The sequence below is a fragment of the Numida meleagris genome, chromosome 3, assembly GCF_002078875.1.
Source record: "Numida meleagris isolate 19003 breed g44 Domestic line chromosome 3, NumMel1.0, whole genome shotgun sequence".
NCBI classification, from domain to species: domain Eukaryota; kingdom Metazoa; phylum Chordata; class Aves; order Galliformes; family Numididae; genus Numida; species Numida meleagris.
The window spans coordinates 2,379,415-2,397,241 of NC_034411.1; the positions used below are offsets into that span (position 1 = coordinate 2,379,415).

General features: G+C 43.1%; 2 protein-coding genes and 1 long non-coding RNA gene across 4 annotated transcripts in view; 2 read left to right on the forward strand and 1 right to left on the reverse strand.

Annotated features, from left to right (window-relative positions):
• Positions 1 to 569, reverse strand: part of XPO1 (exportin 1) — a 37,472-nt gene extending 36,903 nt beyond the window's left edge. For both annotated transcript variants that reach the window (XM_021390066.1, XM_021390065.1), the window contains exon 1: positions 190 to 569. The gene's annotated coding sequence lies outside the window, so the exon portion shown is untranslated. The remainder of the gene's footprint in view (positions 1 to 189) is intronic.
• LOC110395524 lies at positions 832 to 8,213 on the forward strand. Its single transcript, XR_002436432.1, has 3 exons — positions 832 to 1,174; positions 4,197 to 4,398; positions 6,693 to 8,213. It is a non-coding gene; the product is annotated as an uncharacterized LOC110395524 (long non-coding RNA).
• LOC110395590 (exportin-1-like) lies at positions 8,355 to 14,580 on the forward strand. The gene is made up of 9 exons (XM_021390173.1): positions 8,355 to 8,359; positions 8,439 to 8,451; positions 8,486 to 8,530; positions 8,619 to 8,800; positions 10,397 to 10,445; positions 10,530 to 10,649; positions 10,747 to 10,875; positions 12,361 to 12,407; positions 13,953 to 14,580. The coding sequence occupies exons 1-9, from the start codon at positions 8,355 to 8,357 to the stop codon at positions 13,990 to 13,992; spliced, it is 630 nt and encodes a 209-aa protein (XP_021245848.1). The 3' UTR covers positions 13,993 to 14,580.

A 17,827-nucleotide genomic window follows, 5' to 3' on the forward strand; every position in this document is an offset into this window, starting at 1 on the left:
GCCCCCGCTCCCCCCGGCCCGGCCGCGGCAGGGCACGGCTCGGCCCAGGCACGGCGGCACCCAGCCGGCCGCAATGCGCCCCTCGGGCCCGGCGCGTGGTCGCGCTGCGCTCCGGCCGCCTCGGGGGAGGAGAGGCGCGGAGCTGGATGCGGCGCCGCGGCCTCCCGGCGCCCCTCGGAGGACCTCTACCTTCTTCGCGGCCGCGGCTGCGCGACGACTCGGCTGCGTCCCGCTTCGCTGGCTCCAGGCCCGGGCCCGTGCGGCCGCTCCTCCCGCGCCTGCCGCCCTCCCTTCGGCCTGGCGGGCCCTCAGTTCGGCCCCATGCCCGCTCCCCCCCCCCCCCTCAGCGCTAAACTTCGCCCCTCAGCTGCGCCGGCGGCTTCCCCCGCGAGCTCCCCCGTCAGCGAGACGCGCGGCGGCGGCAGCAAGAGCGGCGGTGACTGAGCACGGCGCCTCTCCCCCTCCTAATGCCACAAGCTCGGAACCGGCTCAAACCGGTTCAGACTGGGAGATTCCATCTCGGTTTAGTTTTCAGCCCATGGCGCCGCGGAGCGTTTGGAAACCTCAGGCCTCCGCCCAGCGAGCGCTCCCATTGGTCCCGAGCGATGGCGCCTCGCGAGCGGCCTGCGCGACCATTGGTCGGACGGCACGTCAATCCGCTGAGCGCCTCGGAGGAGTGCGGGGAGCGAGCGGCGGAGGAGGGGGCTTAGAAGAGAGGGGATCCGCCCCCTCTCCGGCAGCGCGCGAGGGGTGCGGGGGGCGTGCCGCTGCCCGCTGAGTGGCCGGGTCGAGCTATCACTCAGTTCTCAAACGGCGGGCGTAGGTACTGCCGTGTTCTTATTGGTTAGCGGCTCAGCGCGATGCGCGCGACTTGTGGGCTTCTCTTTTGCGGGGCGCTCGGCGCTGTGGGGGCTGTCTTGCTGCCGGCTGCTGTTCAGAGCGCAGCGCCGAGAGAACGGGCCGGCGGCGGCGACGCTTAGCCATGCTGCGATGGCGGGCTTTATCTTACGGCCGCTCTCGCCTCAGGGAGGTGGGTGGCGAAGTGACCCAAGCTTGCGGGTGAGGCTGTGTCTCCGGCCGGCGGGAAGGGCGATGCTCGGCTGCGAAGCCTGGACTGTGTGGTGGATGGCTGAGCGCTGCCCTGCGTGCAGCGAGCCCGTGTCTGGCGCCTCGGGTGGGTTTCTGTGGTGCGCCCAGTGCAGCATCTGCTTCGTTACCGCCTCTATAACGCCGAGCTATAATAGCGATTTGGGAGTTGTAGTTTTTTGGGAAGGCTTATATTGTCGTTAACAGTCGTGAAGGGTTACTCCAGAATATAAAACGAGGTACGGGTGATACATTTTGGTGCTGGTATAGGTTGCCAAGCTATGTTCTTGCACTGTGAAGTACTACAGCCTTTAAAATAAGGTGGTAGTCACAGAACATAATAGACGAGCTTAATGAAAATAAGCCCTATGATTCCTGTGTTATTATAAGTTACAAAACTGAATTGGAAATTGAGAGACGTAGTGAGATCGATACACCTTTATTAACATGTATGGTTTCCGTATTGATTATGGTTTCAGGTCTTCTGCCCTGGTGGTCTGAGCCCCTGACACGTTGCTTGTATTATAAGCATCTCAATTACTTTGTGTTTTCTTGTCTGGAGGCTCCAAGAAGCTTGTGGTCTAACCTGCTAAGTTCTCTACGGCTTTACTTAAATAAATAAAAAATCTGTAGTAGAACTGAATTGAGTATGGAAAGGCATGCATGCTGGGGATAATAACAGGCAAGGTGACTAACTGTGAGACCCTGTTGGTGGTGTGGAATGGCTTCAGAATGATTCACGCCAACATAAAATGAAGTGTTCAATAGCATTAGAATGATTAATTGTTCAAGTTGCCCAAATCTTTTTTTTTTCCCACTTCATTATCCTTTAACTGTTCCTGTTGGCAAAAACATTTCACTGTGTGTTGAAGCTAATGGATAATTCTAGCTTAATATATTTTTTGCTGTTTTTTTTTTTTTTTTTTTGGTGGACAAATGTTGGATGTTTTATCAGAGAACACTAGTGACTTTATAACAACAATTTATCCTCTTCTGCATTGTAGGTCACAGATATGCATATAATGTTACAAGTCCTTGCTGCAAATATCTTAAAGCCTACCTTTAAATAAAGCTTCGTGCACCTTTAAAAATCAACTAGCTTCTGTAGAAGTGTTTAAGAAGTTAGTGGGTTTAAGCAGAAGCTAATTCTTTCAAGAGAGGGTCCTTTAACAGGTCTGTGTGTATTCATTCTGGGAGCTTATTCTGTTATGTTAAAGGAACTAAGATACTATCTAAAATAATGTGTGAGATTATGAAATGGCAAAGTGTATACAATAGTTCAGGATTGCGTTTAAGAATAAGATATTCTTAGTAGGTTATTTGTCTTCCTGTGCGTTTGCTTCTTGAGCTGAGGCTGCTTTTGATCCCGCAGTCCAAAAGGGGAAGACGTTTACTGTGATTAATACTTGATATCGAGCAATGATGTATTGTGTTTCCAATCTGAATAAGCATTTCCTCACCAGTGTCAAATCACCGAAGAGAAGGCTTAGTTATCAAAAATAAGTCAATTCATCAAAGTTTAGCCTAGCAACACCAAGCTCATCTTACCATTAGTATGAAGTAGCACTTCAGCAAAAAAAGAACTCAACAGGTGTGGACTGTGCTGATGGTAAGTCCCAAAAAGAAAACTTAGGTTTTTTTTTCTGAAGTTTTCCACCTTTACAGATAGTATGCATTCAGCCATGAAGCTGCTGATCTGTGTTCAAGAACTGTGTTTTTCCTGTGACTTCAATTCATTCCTTCTCTGAAATTTAACATTTTAAGATTGCTTGTGTAGTAATTCCCAATGGAGAAACGATTCTCAACTGCCTTACAAGTTGTAAAAGTGTCCTAAAGTAATCCCAGCAGAAAGCTTCCTTCCCCCTTCTTCCTCCCCCACTCCAATCTGAAATCTTTTTTTTTTTTTTTTTGGAGGCGAGTGGTTTGAGGTATTTAAGGATTTCAAAGAGTAGGCTCAGAGCACTCAGTCTTTTAATTGCGCATAAAAATGACTGCATCCTGTAACATCATCATCATGACGGTAACAAAGTGCGTTGTTTACCTTGCCTTGTTTACCTTCCTCTGGTGGGTTGACTTGTGTAGTATTTAACAAATCTGTAATTTTTCCAGTGTGACTTATGACTGGAAATGGCATTGTTATTGGTGGTATTGAATTGAAAAAAATTCAAATAAACAGAATGGGTAGATACAGCAAGTCCGTAATGGGTTAAAAACAGAGTTGGAATTCTAGCACTCAGAATTCTAGCTTGCCCTGGTGTTCAAAACAAACTAAGGTAGGAGACCAAAGAGTTAGATATCTTGTTAATTCCTTTGGCTTGTGTTCACTTTTCTCTATTCTCTTGTCTCTTTTCTCTTTGTTTGGATTTTTGTGCAGGAGAAGAGTTCAAACCCTTGAAATTTTTAGTCAAATTGAATTTTCCCTGTTTCAATTTAAATTAGTTTTTTTTGATGGAAGGTTAGATGAAGCTTTTCACACTTGCATCCACTATTTGTAAAGCCCCAGAAAAAAATCAAAACAGTAAAAGTACGCTTTGAAAACAAAAAAAATAAGTATGCTTTTAAAAAAAAATCATAGCAGTAGAAAACACAACAGGCCTTAGTTTGACATGCTTGAGTACGGGGCTAGTTCCTGCCGCTCCTCTAGTAGGGAGCAGTTATCACTGGTTTGCTGATCTCAAATAACACTTCCAATGTTTTGGTAGAAATGGTCGTTCTATCTTTATGCAAGCTGTGGCTTAGCATGTTGTAGACAGAATACTTCTCATCTCCCTTCTGCAGAAAGCTTGATAAAGGTTGGTTAATAAATGGAGTGCTGTCTTAAAAAAACAGCCATTTTATCAGGGCGAGTATACCTGGATCTCAGCTTCTTTCCAGTAAACATAATAGTTAGTGTAGGCTTACACATGCTGCTTTAATTGCTGCAGATGTCTCCTTTATTATATGTTCAATCTAGAATTTAGGCCTTTTTGAAGCCAGTAGGAAAACTTACTTTGGTTTCAGGTCAGCAATATGCAGTGGTAGTGACAAAAGCTAACTATGTACTGGGCTGTATCAACAAGAGTGCAACCAGTAGATGATCTGATTATTCCTTTCTGTTTGCTACTGATTAGGCTGCATCGAGAACACAATGCCAATTTTTTTGGTCCTTCTCTACAAGAAAGGTGTTGACAATTCCATGCAAGTCCAAGGGAGGCCAGCCATGAAGAGTGAAGAGAGGCTGAGGGAGCTGGGCTTTTTCTGTCTGGAGAAGAGATGATGGAGGGGCCACCTACTAGTAGCTCCTCATTCCCAGGATAATTTTTACAAGAAAAGGTGAGACAAGTTGTTTATTTAGATGTAAAGTAGGAGAACAAGAGGTGATAGGTACAAATTTTATTGGGAGGTTCCTGCTGGAAATGAAGGGAGACTACTTTTCACTATTAAAATAGAATCATAGAATCATAGAATTATCTAGGTTGGAAAAGACCTACAAGATCACCTAGTCCAACCATCCACCTACCACCAACAACCCCACTAAACCATGTCTCCCAACGCTATAAAATACTCATAACAAAACAGAGCCATGGGCTGCTTGGTCTAAATTCAATATTGATCCCAGCTTGAGCAGGAAATTTCACCACAGATGTCCTATGATGCCCTCTAGCCCAAGTGATTTGAGAAAACTTTGTTCTGTGTTAGTGTTTATAACTTTCATTAATGATTTTGTATGAAAAAATGTTGCTTTATTGTAGGTGTCTAGTCTGACAATAGTTTAACTCCTGATGTGGTTAGCTGATTGCCTTCACTTCTTGGAAGGAGTAATGCAATTCACTCGTGAGAAAAGCAGCAATATGTTTATTAATATGAGTGATTTAGCAAATTTTTGATACTAAGACACAGTTTATTATGCGACAACAGAGTTCTGATAGCAAGGTACACTTGATTATAAAATACATAAAAGTCATTATATACTACACAAAAACAGAGTCGGCAAGATTTTTAGGGAGGCCTTCAGGTTGAGTGGTGAGGTTCAGAATGAAGTCCCCATACTATTTATGGGGAAAGATGATTGACTCGTAGGCATATTGCATAACAACTACAGTTGTGAGCTAGATGTTAGCTCCTCTAGAATCTGACTTGACCAGACAGTGAACAGCACTGGATTTAGGCTGCAGTTAGGTTGGTACCTGCTCAGTTAGCCCTCAGGTGTTGAGCAAGGTGCCAGTTCCTCCAGCATCTGGCCTTGACTGCAAAGCAACCAATATTATGGTTACCGCCCACTCAAGCAAGACTGATGGTAAAATGGTTGGGTTGCAGAGAGGAGGGCAACGGGGTAGCACACTATCACAACTTGACATCACTAATTTTTATTTTAATGCATGCTGTCTGGAACGTTTTGTGGCCTTTGAAAAGAAACATATGCTGTGATGATTAGCTATCTCATAACCTGCTAGCACACGTTATAAGGTGTAAACACTCCTCCAGTGTGGTCCAGAATTATTACATTGATCTTTCACAAAGAATCAAATCTCTTATTTTTCAACCTCAAAATTGAGTGCTGAGTTGACTATTCATGGGTTTGTGCATGTATGCCAGTTATCACTGGTCAAATCACTGAGTAGAGGAAGAAATGCATAACACGGTAAGAATGAGGTTGTAAATCAAGAAGAGTAGTTTGTTTTTATTTTGCAAAAGGAAAACTGAAGTGTATGAAAACGAGTCCTGTGTGATACTGTACATCCACATTTGTGAACTTGCTTTAGCAGGGAAGTTGGACTTGATCTCCCGAGGTTCCTTCCAACCCCTGCAATTCTCTGATTTTGTGCTCTTTAGGGCCTTCACAGAGCTACTTTCCTACCTTCTATGAGGAAATCCTAACCTTCCATGAAAACCAGCAGCCCGTGCAAGTGGGATGGAGGGGGAATGGAAGTGTAGAGGCAGAGTTAAATTAGTGATTTAGTCTATTTGTTCTTCACAAAGGCTCCATAGTCTGTGGCAGCTTGTATATTTTGAATGTTTTACTAATCCCTGTGCGTGCTTTTCATGACTAAAGGAATGTGCCACTGGTCTGACATTGCCAGAAAACAAAGACGATGTGGATTGACAAGTAGCAGTAGTTTACACCTTGAAGCTGGAGTGCGATGTAGCACTGTTCCTTCCTTTTATCTCTTTATGCAAGTCTTTTTTTTTTTTTCTTTTTTACTGTTGACTGTTTGGGTTTTAGAGCATTCTTCACATAAACGTTCTCATCTCCTGAGGTTGTCAGAAGCAGGTCTTTTCTTACCTAATGCACTCGCATTAGGTGATGTGCACCTAAGAAAGGTGATTTCTAAAAGGAGTTTATGTCATGCGAGGAGGAGAAAAACATCAAGTTAGTGTCATAATTCCTTTTCTGGGTAAAGTATGATTAATAAACAGAAGGGAGAAAAAGGCAGTAAGACAAAGTGAAAGCAGGTGCTGACTGGGGATGAAGTAAAGGGCATGAAGTGTTCAGAGGAAACTGTCGGTTACAAATTTCCAAGGATGTCTGGGCAATGCACAACAAACAATCCATTATCAGTGTCACAGTAAACAGCTTCAGCCTCTACCTCACTCTTCAGTAAAGGTCCTTTCTCTTTTGTGGACAGGGGCTGGTATTACTGCAGATTTCTTGCATGACTACGCAGTGTCCCTTGTGAAGCCTTCCAGCAGAAAGCAGGGAAGTATGTTGGGGTAGCCTTGCAGTTCCCACTTTACCATGCAGCTATCAACTTAGTTCTATGATTTTCTGATGTAATAAAACCAGAAAATATGATTTGCTAATTATTGAATGTAGAGAACTTGTTCTGTCCTTACGTGCTTACTTTGTCATTCTAGAAATGGCAGAACCAATTCTGCCTAAAGTACCCCTCGTTCGTCTCACTGAGCATCTGCTATTGTTTTTAATTGTTTTGGTCTTCCTCTTCTGGGGTAGATTCCATTTGCATACTTGAGTTATTTTTGGCACTTCACTGTCTAAATTTGGTCAAACTAATTCTGCACTTATTTATTCCTGTGTGGGACGCCTCTGTCTTGATGAATGTCCCAGATCAATGATTTCAGAGAAGCTGTAAAAAGAATATTAACAGCATTTGCGGATAATTTTTAAGTTAGAAGGTCCTACAATCAGTAGGAAGAAATAACATAATCCAAAAATCTCGGAGACAGGAAACTGAATGTAACTGAATAGAGAGGAAAAATATGAACGTGTATGTCTTTGGGGGGGGAAAAAAGTTCAATTCGAAGGAAAACTTAGATGATGGTAAGAATAGCTGAAGGAGAAAACGAAGAGCAAACTAAATGTTTTAATTCAGTGATTGGGCTAAGGAAGGGACAATATAATTATTGAGTATCAGAGAGAATTGCTTTGAACAGAAGCTGGGTAGTGGCCTTCTTAATATAATTTCCATGAGACCGCTCAAAGAAAGTTGTAGCTAGGCTTGGGTATGTCATTATCAGTATGTTGTAAACAGAAGGGCACACTGTCAGAATGGATAGGTAATTAGTTTTCTTTGGAAGAAGAGGGTAGTGGAATGAAATAATTGCAGCATGGCTGAGAAAATAAAATTTGGAAGACGTATCAGTAAATTTCATACTGTAAGCACTTTTGATGAAGATTCTGAGTACGTAATTAAAACAGCTATAAATAAGGGTTAGTCATTAAATATTTTCACAGTATGTACAGATTCATGAAGAAAAGATTTTAAGATGGAGCCGGACAACACTGGTAAGTATATTACAAGAGGGAAATTCTTTGTGATCTTTTTATGTTATGGTATTGTTTTTGCTGATAACAGAATTCCTTGTCTAGCTAAGTCTTGCTCTCCGTGTTCATGTGAGTTGTGTTGATGCCCAAAAGTGGTCAGAAGACAAAGGGAAAGGTCAAGAAGCCTCTCAACAATTTGGCTGTCCGTATGCTACGACACTTTGCCAGCTTTAACCTGTGAAATAAAATTTTTTTCCCTGAGAAAAGAACACGGGACTTCAATTTCAAAACAAGTTTATTTAGTTCGCTCATTCTGGAAATCAGTCAGCTAATTACTGTACCTTTGGAAGAAAAGTGGTAGAAAGGGAATAAAAGCTAGATGACATTTAGGATGTTTTTGGAGGTAAAATATTAAAGGAAAAAACAACAAAACAAAAAAAAAAAACAACACAGGAAGCACTTTCTGTTTTAGGCAAATAATTCTAAAGTAAGAATTCTAATATTCTTCCTGTTTTTTTTCTTTTTAGAAGACAAGTTTGTAGCTTCCTGAATGTATTAACTATAAATGATGTGAAAGTAAGTAATTCTGATCCAATACATTTTTGTTTGTTTTTTTTTTTTCAGGTTTTTCTAATGAGCTCTGATTTAGAGATGTTCTTTCTGTACATACTCTGACTGATCTTTTCCATTCTCCAGAAAGAGAAGGTGTATATTGGGAAACTGAACATGATTCTTGTTCAGGTAAGCTGGAGTTTACAAAGCATTAAAACTTGTCATAAAGTATCTGGTTTTGCTGAAGTACCTAACATACGGCTGTTTGACTTTTCAGATTCTGAAACAGGAATGGCCAAAGCACTGGCCAACTTTTATAAGCGATATTGTAGGAGCAAGCAGGACTAGTGAAAGCCTTTGTCAGAACAACATGGTGATCCTTAAACTATTGAGTGAAGAAGTGTTTGATTTTTCCAGTGGCCAGATAACTCAAGTGAAAGCAAAGCATTTGAAAGACAGGCAAGTATATATATGTAATATACGCCTAATAAATAGTGCCTACTTTGTGCTTGCTGGCAGATAGTTTCTCTTGCTAGGAGGTTTTCAGTAGAAGGATACACATAATTTTATAGCTGAGTCTTAAGTGGTTTAATGATTATTTTTCCTTGAGAGCAGTCCTCAGAACAGCCTCTCAAGCTGTTCTCTTCCCAGCCTGTATCTGTGCTTGGGATTGCCCTGACCTGGGTGCAGGACCTTGCCCTTGGCCTTGTTGAACTTCATGAGGTTGGCATGGGCCCACCTCTCAAGCCTGTCCAGGTCCCTCTGGGTAGCATCCCTTTCCTCTAGCTTGTCAGCTGCACCACTCAGCTTGGTGTCGTCTGCAAACTTGCTAAGGGTGCACTCGATCCCACTGTGCGTGTTGCTTATCTTAAATAACACCAGTCCCAGCACCGACCCCTGTGGAACGCCCCTCGTCTCCGGTCTCCACTTGGACACTGAGCTGTTGACCACAACTCTCTGAGTGCGAGCATCCAGCCAATTCCTTATGAAACAAGTGGTCCTTGACTACAGACCAGCTTTCTTGGGCCCCTCTTCCCTGCAGGGCTTTCTCTTGTGTCTCCCTGCCAAGCAGTTCCTTGAAGAGTTCAAAGTCTGCTCTCCTGAAGTCCAGAGTAGCACGGTTGCTGCACACCCTCTTTGGCACCCGAAGGATTTTGTACTCCACTGTTTTGTGGTCGCTGCAGCCAAGGCTGCCCTTAAGCTTCATGTTACTCACCAGCCCCTCCTTGTTGGTGAGGACACAGTCCAGCATAGCACCTTTTCTCATGGGTCCCTGTACCGCTTGGAAGAGGACGTTATCATCAACACATTCCAGAAACCTCTTTGATTTCTGGTGCGCTGCTGTGTTGTCCCTCCAACAGGCATCAGAGTGGCTGAAGTTCCCCATGAGGACCATGTTTTGTGAATGTGCAGCTGTTCCTATCTGTTTATAGAGAGCCTCATCTGCTTGGTCTTTCTGATGAGGTGGCCTTTAGCAGATTCTCACTAGGATGCCTTCTTCCTCTGCCTTCCCTTTAACCCTAACCCGTAAGCTGTCAGCTCCTAATCTATCCCCATGTGGAGCTCCATGGACTCCAGGTGGTCACTGATGTAGAGGGCAATACCCCTTCCCCTTTTCCCCTGCCTGTCTTTCCTGAAGAGTTTACGCTCATTTATTGCTACATTGCAGTCAGGAGAGTCATCCCACCATATCTCAGTGATGCCACTGACATCGTAGCCCTTCAGGCACACGCATGCCTGCAACTCTCAACTCTTCCTGCTCATTTCCCAAATTCGTGCATTAATGTACTGGCATTTGAGTGTGGTCCTCCCTTTTAACAGAGATTTCAATGCTGCTTGGACTTCTAGGCTAGCTTTTGTGGGCACAGGTTTAGACTTATTCAAAAAATGTATTGTTCTCGTCAGCTTTTTAAAGAAGCAAGGTGGCTTATGAATGCCTCCAATGGATGGGTAGGTCTTCAGAACGTGTTCTGGGGTCACAGGCACTTGGATTAAAGCAGGTTGGATTGTTTATGGCTCATGGGAGTGCTTAATTTTTATTTTATTTTTTTATAGTATGTGCAATGAGTTCTCTCAGATATTTCAACTGTGTCAGTTTGTGATGGTAAGTATTCATTTTTTTAACCTCCCCCACACCCCCCCCCCAGTCATATCTGGCAATGTTATATGCACGGATTTGTTCTTACAGGAAAACTCCCAAAATGCTCCTTTAGTTCATGCAACCTTGGAAACTTTGCTACGATTTCTGAACTGGATTCCTCTGGGATATATATTTGAGACTAAGTTAATCAGCACACTAATATACAAGGTACCTATGTAATTATGGATAGCTTTTTAGTTTAAAAGTGGTAAAAAGCGTGGCACATCACCCCTTTGTAACCGGCTTTCTTTTCTTTTCTCACTAGTTCTTAAATGTTCCCATGTTTCGGAACGTCTCCTTAAAGTGCCTCACAGAGATTGCGGGTGTCAGCGTAAGCCAGTACGAAGAACAATTTGTAACCCTTTTTACCTTGACCATGATGCAGTTAAAACAGGTAACGTTTTAGTAAATGTTGGTGCTTTTTTTACTACTCCTTTTAACAACCTGGTTGAGTTTACACATTCATACTCTTTATCGAGCTCTTGAGAAATGTTGCGTTTCAGTGTGTCCCTTGATTGTGTATTTATGGCTTGATTGGAAGTCATCAATGAAGAACAGCTATGTTTCTGCAGGCTTGATTTATTTTGCTTAAGTCAACGTGTGTTTTGTGCTCTCAGATTGTCTGAGAAAGGGGGTGGCAGGTAGGTGAGGTGCCGCTGTATCCTCAGCACAAATGATTTGGGCTTACTGAAATGCCAGAAGTTTGTGATGAGGTTTGTGTACTTTTTATTGTGAGGGAAGGAGGGGTAACCGTAGGTGGTGCTTCACATTTGTCCTGAAACGGTCAATGAAGATAGTCTCCTACTGAAGCTGTTTATTTTTCTATAACGCTTCTGCACAATTAGATTCTGTTTTTGTACCCATTTTTTTCGGCTGTGTACAACACAGGTTTGGTCAGTCCTCGAGGCCTTTTTGGAAAGGCGTACTTCTTTTAATATCCCAGCTCTGTCCTTGTGCCCCTCCCTCCCTCTGCGCTTCAAGAAGAGCTATAGAATTTTTTAGTTAGAGTTAGGTTTAAAAGTTGACTTTTTCTTGGACTTGGATTGTTTTGTTTTAGACACTTGAATGTTTCCTTGTTTTCTTTTTTGTTTCTTTGTTTTTGCTGTTGTTTTTTTGGTGGAGGACAAGTTGGCAATGAGGCAGCAGTGTGCCCTGGTGGCCAAGAAGGCCAGTGGGATCCTAGGGTGCATTAAAAGGAGTGTGGCCAGCAGGTCAAGGGAGGTGATCATCCCCCTCTACTTTGCCAGGAGTTAGGAGTTTGCCAGGTCAGGCCTCTCCTGGAGTATTGTGTCCAGTTCTGGGTTCCCCGGTACAAAAAAGACAGGGATCTTCTGGAAAGAATCCAGCGGAGGGCCACAAAGATGATAAAGAGCCTGGAGCACCTCTCTTATGCGGAAAGGCTGATCAGCCTGGGTCTGTTCAGCCTTGAGAAAAGCAGACTGCGAGGGGATCTGATCAATGTTTATAAATATCTTAAATGTGGGAGACTAAGGGACATGGCCAGCCAGTGGACCGGACAAGGGGGAATGGCTGTAAACTGGAGTATAGAAAGTTGGGATTTGAGCATCTCTACCCCCAGCAACTGTAGTTTCAAGCCCTTCTGATTAAATTGGAAAGCTTGCTGCCAAAGAGGGTCTTCCCCTTGTCTGACACGTGTACCCCATCCTACCCCAGAAGACCAGATTTCTCTGAATTGACGTAAATAGCCAAAGCCCTGTTCACAACACCACTCCCTTAGCCACTTATTGATTTTATTAATTCTGTCTGTCCTTTACTTCTCATCAATCCTCCAGGTTAGGGGAATGGGGAAGACTGCCTGTGCTCCCAAGTTCTTCACTGCTGCTCCCAGCTCCTTGTTGTCCTTCTTGATGTTTTTCAGGTTGCTGATAGCTGTGTTGCTGGTGCCTCCATGAAACAGCAGCGGAGGTAGTAGTCTGTGGGACGTACAAACTCTGGCAGCCTCTCTGTCACATCCTTGATGTGGACCCCTGGCAAGCAGGAGACTTGTCTAGGTAGGGGGTCAGGGTGACAAATGGGTGCCTGTGTACCCCTCAGAAGAAAATCACCCACCACTATCAAAACCCACCGCTTTTTCTTAGTTGCAGTAGTTGTTATGCAGTGGGGAGCAGGTCTGGCTGCCTTATGCAGTTCAGATGACTTACCTGTTATTGTTTCTTCTTCTCAGGCTGGAGAAGAAAGTTAAGTGGTTCTGCAGAGGCACCTCAGGCTTAGAGGCAGGCTTTTTCCTCTTGTTAGTCTTTCTCATGGCCATTTGCCATTTCTCATCACTATTTGTTTCTCCTCCAACTGGATATGCCAGTGGGGAAGTTTAGGGCTGTTTGGGCCCATACTGTGTATGCAATGCAGACTGCACATGAATCTGACTGACTATCTCTGCCTCCCTGATAGCACACAGCCTTTTGACTGCCTCCTGCAGGTCAGTAAGCTGTTGCAGGAGGTCTTCCACCTGGGCACATCTTACACAAGCAAGTTTGCCACTCGCCTCTGCTTCAGGAGAAAGGTGCAGACACTTCCCACAGACCATGATCTGCGCAGATGCTTCTTCCTTTAGAAGCTCAGTCTGAGTGGAGGCACTGATCATGAGTGGAGTAGGTGGTGCGTTCCCCCTGCCAGAGCTCGGCATCGTACATGCACCATTCTGCTTTGGAGGGACACTTGGAATGAGTGCCTCCTTGTTTCTGAAGCCAGCAAAACTTTAGTGCTCTGCCATGCAAGTTACTGCTCCACTACCCAGCACACGATAGGTGTACAGCTGACATCCACACTCCATTTGCCCACCCTGTACCTGGTGGGCAGCAACTAGTCACTGCTCTCCCTGAGGATTCCTTTAATTGCATGAGTGTGGCTTCCTTTGCCTTGGCAACACCCACTCCACATCAGCCTCTCTCGTGGGAGCTGCCCATTGCTGGAAGGTCACTCTGTCTCAGTGTTTCCCTGGCAAAGGAAGCCCCCAGACCCCCTCGTACCTCAGATCAGTTGCTCTGGTTCTGGCTGGCCCTGCTCTGAAGCAGCTGCTCTTGATGACTGAGTGTTAGTTCCGGGCTTCAGCTGTTTAAATCTCCTGCCTTTGCCCTAGCAATGCCCATGCCATGTCAGCCACTCTCGTGAGAGCTGCCCGTTGCTGGAAGGTTGCTCTGCTCTGTCAGTGTCGCCGCAGTGTCATGTACATGTTGAGCTGTCACTGAAACATAACTTGACAGAGTGATTTGTTTTAGCCTGGATATTGTTTGCTGTGGCTGTAATATTACTTTCTGGTAGGAATGGCTATGTACCTAGAATAGGTGGGAAAGGGGAAAGGCCAGTACTGTCTTTCAGCAGCAGTACATGTTTATATTGATTTAACTAGTATATGAAACTGTTACTTGGTAATACTTAAAGGGGGAAATAAGACAATGAAATGCATCCCTTGTTCAGAAGCTTTTTATCTCACTCCATCTCTTCCCTCACCAGGCTCTTAAGATCTTCTGCTCTACCTGCCTTTCTGGATTAGAAGAGGACATTCCCAAACTGACAACCATCTGAGGAGGTAGTCTTCATAATGAGCTAATTGTTTATCTGAAATGTATACTTCTGAAGGAAATTATTTTGTATTATAACTAAAAGGCCAAGTAATACAAAGTAATTTCAGATGTGGAGGAAGATTTTCAATTAAAGATAAAATTCAGAACTCAAAATTCGAATCATTTAACTTTGAGGGAAGTTGTATTTTTTTCTACAGTCTGATATATTCTAGTGTGGGCACCATTTAATATTCTTTGTTAAATGAAAATAATTAACAGCCTGGATTAACGGCATAAAGATTAGGCTACTGATGTATAACTATATTAGGTATTAATTATATATTAAATGATGTTGACAAGATTAAGTGCTGTCAGCTGCAGGAGCTCTATTGTCGACAACAGGAACTCAGCTGGTCTGTGCAATGCTTGCTTAAGCACATAGGAGGAACTCCACTGTCGACAGCAGAAACTCAGCTGGATGGAACCAAGTCTGTGGTCACTGATTCAGCATTCCATGCCAAAGGTGAAAAGTACACCACAGGAGCCTTCGTGAGGAAGACTCAAAAAAAAAAAAACAACCCCTGCCCATGACCACCAGAGGGCAGGATGCATACGTGAAGAGGCTGCAACGTATTATAATGAGTTCTTGGAACTGCTTATGCGAATCCAGCCCCTTCCTCAGAAGTCTCATGCATATGTATAATTCTGTGTGATAAATATGTGATTGATGGGTATTTGGGTGTGCAAGTTAGGTGGACCAATCTCCATTTCACCCAGCACTGTAATAAACATGCCTGCTTTATAACCTTTTGTGGATTGTAGAGTTTGATTCTGCACGTCACTACATAGAACAGCAATATTCACCTATGTTTGTTATGTCATTGATAGAAATAGTATCACTAAAACTGCAGCAGTGCTGAGAACAACCAGTAGGAAATAGTTCCTGTGGATGGAATGTAAAATATATCTGAATGGAAGTGTGGGTAACTTCATCGTAGGGAAATGTAAATCCTAAGTTAATAAACTAGAAGAGGAGGATTTAATCATTTTCCCCTATTTTTATATTGATTATAGTGAAACTGATTTTATTTTTTTTTTAGTTCCACTAATCTCGTAGGGAGAGCACAAGTTGAATTTTCAACTATTTTTTATTAAAATAAGAAAGAGAGAGGAAATCTGGAGCAGTGGAGAAGATCTTCATTGTTACACTGCCTAAGGTAAAGTCTGCAGAAAACTGGCTTTCCAGTAGCTGAATGGGGCAGGATTGGTGACAGGAACAGATTCTGAGTATAGCCCAGTGATCATCAGAAGTAAGATGATTGTGCCAGAAATGAAACAAACGTAAGGTGATAAGGGATGCTGGATGTCAGTTCAGAAACTTCATTGAAGTCAGGCAAAGCAGGGGCAGGGCTGAGCCCAGACCTACCTACACAGCTTGGAAAAAGACTGCAGGCTCCAACCAGAGATTAAATGGACCACAGGACATAGGATGGAGGTCTCACATGAGGCTGCTTGGGGTAATAGGGAATATATGAATAGATCTTAATCTTTCTTGATAGTTTTTGTATATACAGAAAATGCTTTCCTCTTGTATTAAGCTTTAGCTACTTTCATTTTCACCCAGCACAGCTCTGTGTTACTGAACAATAAAACAGTGCCAAATGCTGTTTTCATTAACAACACCTGAACAGATGGCCTTTGTATAAAGCTTATCCTAGCTATTAATTGAGGTTAATTTTAACTTTGCAATAGCTACCCACAAGAGGTGGGAAAAGCTTCCATCTCTGAGCTATAATTTGTATTGATAATTCTTATTATGATGGAAGGTACTACCAGAAGTTGGTACTTCAAAGTAGAACGCATCCCCACACAGCCAAAAACAAGTGCTATCCCTAAAAAGCTTACCAAGTAGGCAAAAAAATAATGTGTGAAAGAAGTCTCTCAAATTCTATGCAGAGTGAGAGTTGAGGAGCCTGTGGACTTGCTCTTGTTTGCAGAAGAAATATTTTTAACCTGAAGCTGAAGTCAGTCGCTACAAACCGCTGTCACAACATGGTGTAAAATGCTTTCTAAGGCAGCCAAGTCAGCATGTGTTAGAGATGGTAAGGCTCCAAAGAATCAGGTTTTGTGGGGTTTTTTTGGTTTTTTTGGTTTTGTTTTTTTTTCTTTTTTTGGAGGGGGCATGAGGAGGAGCAGGTTTGAGGTGCAGATGGGGATGCATATGGAGAGTGTAGCCAGTATTTGTTACTAGAGTTATTAAGTTTTATTTGTCTCTGTTGGCAAGAGTTACTAAAATACTTGATTATGGCATTTGTTTCCCTTCTGTGACAAGAGAAAAAACCCTCTAGTTAAATCACTCTTTGAAGGGTAGTCACTGAAGCAGGGAAGCTAACTTCAACAGCATTAAATGCTGTGTATTTTGTCCCATCAAGGTGAAACAGGGGATCTTGCAATGTCCTGATGCTGACCAATGTGCAAGGCCAGTATGCCTCCTATTTCTGTCACAATGCTGGGACAAGGAACCTCTAAAGTCTTCTCAAAGACCCATACCTATAGTCAAATTGAGTAACTATTTCTTTAAGTAGTAATTCAGTTCTTATTCCCTTTGTTAATATAGATACTCTTACATGGAGAATTGTAGTTATATTCCATTAGGAGAAAACTTTCCACCAAATGTTAACATATAGCATTTCTGTAGTTTGGAGAGGCCTGTTCAGTGAGGTTTATAAGGAAATAGCTAATAATAAGGTTATTTTTAATCAGTCTGTTGCAGCATCTTATATGTAAAACACATGCCTCTAATTGTCATTCTTTTCATCAGCCAATACTTTGTAGTTTTCATCTCAACAATACTCATTTTCAGAGAACAATTTCACTCCAGCTGTCTCCTGCTGAGGTAGTCAGCTTGGTTTGTTTCTGATCCAGCATTTTCCTTCCCTAGATGCCTTAGATACCACAGGATTTGAACTTTAAACAAATATTTTTTTCTGCTTCTCACCTTGTATCATTAAAAAAAAAAGAGAGACAAAAAACCACTTCTGATAGCTGATGGAGGATTACCTAAAAGTCTACCTGCAGACTCCTACAGATGCAGAATTCAAAGTTTTCCTGTCTTAAATTCAAAGCTAGTGCCTTTATACAAATATTAAATGCACTATTTTACAGACCTGGGCTTTGTCTACAATATTAGGGTCATAGAATCCTTAGAGTTGGAAGGGACCTTTAAAAGTCATCTAGTCCAACTCCCCTATGATGAACAGGGATGTCCACATCTAGATCAGGTTGCTCAGAACCTCATCCAGACTGACCTGTCCAGGGAGAGGTCTTCCACCACATCTCTGTGCAACCTGTGCCAGTGCCTCACTGCACTCACTGTAAAAGACTTTTTCCTTATATCCAACTTACATTTACCCTCTTTAATTTTGAAACCATTTTCCCTTGTCCTATCACCAGAGATCCTGCTAAAGAATCCATCCCCTTCCTTCTTGTAGCTCCCCTTTTGATACTGAAACCTTGGAGCCCTCCCTTCTTGTCATGTTTTTATGATTTTTTTGTTATCTGTATTCTACATCGTAACATCATGTAGTGCACTGGGAGTTAAAGAGTTAATGCTCCAGTTCCGTGGACTACCAATTTCCAGGTACCTGGTTCTCAGAAGAGAAGAACTACATACCCCAGAGGACATTGTGTTCAGAGGGAAAGATAAAACTCCCTGTAACTCATGAGACGCTCTCTTTTTTCGCTGCTTGAGAGCACGTGTTCCCAGCCATCCTGCCTTCAATTCCTAGAGTAAGGCCGTCGGTTTTGGACACTCTCTCTTCTCTC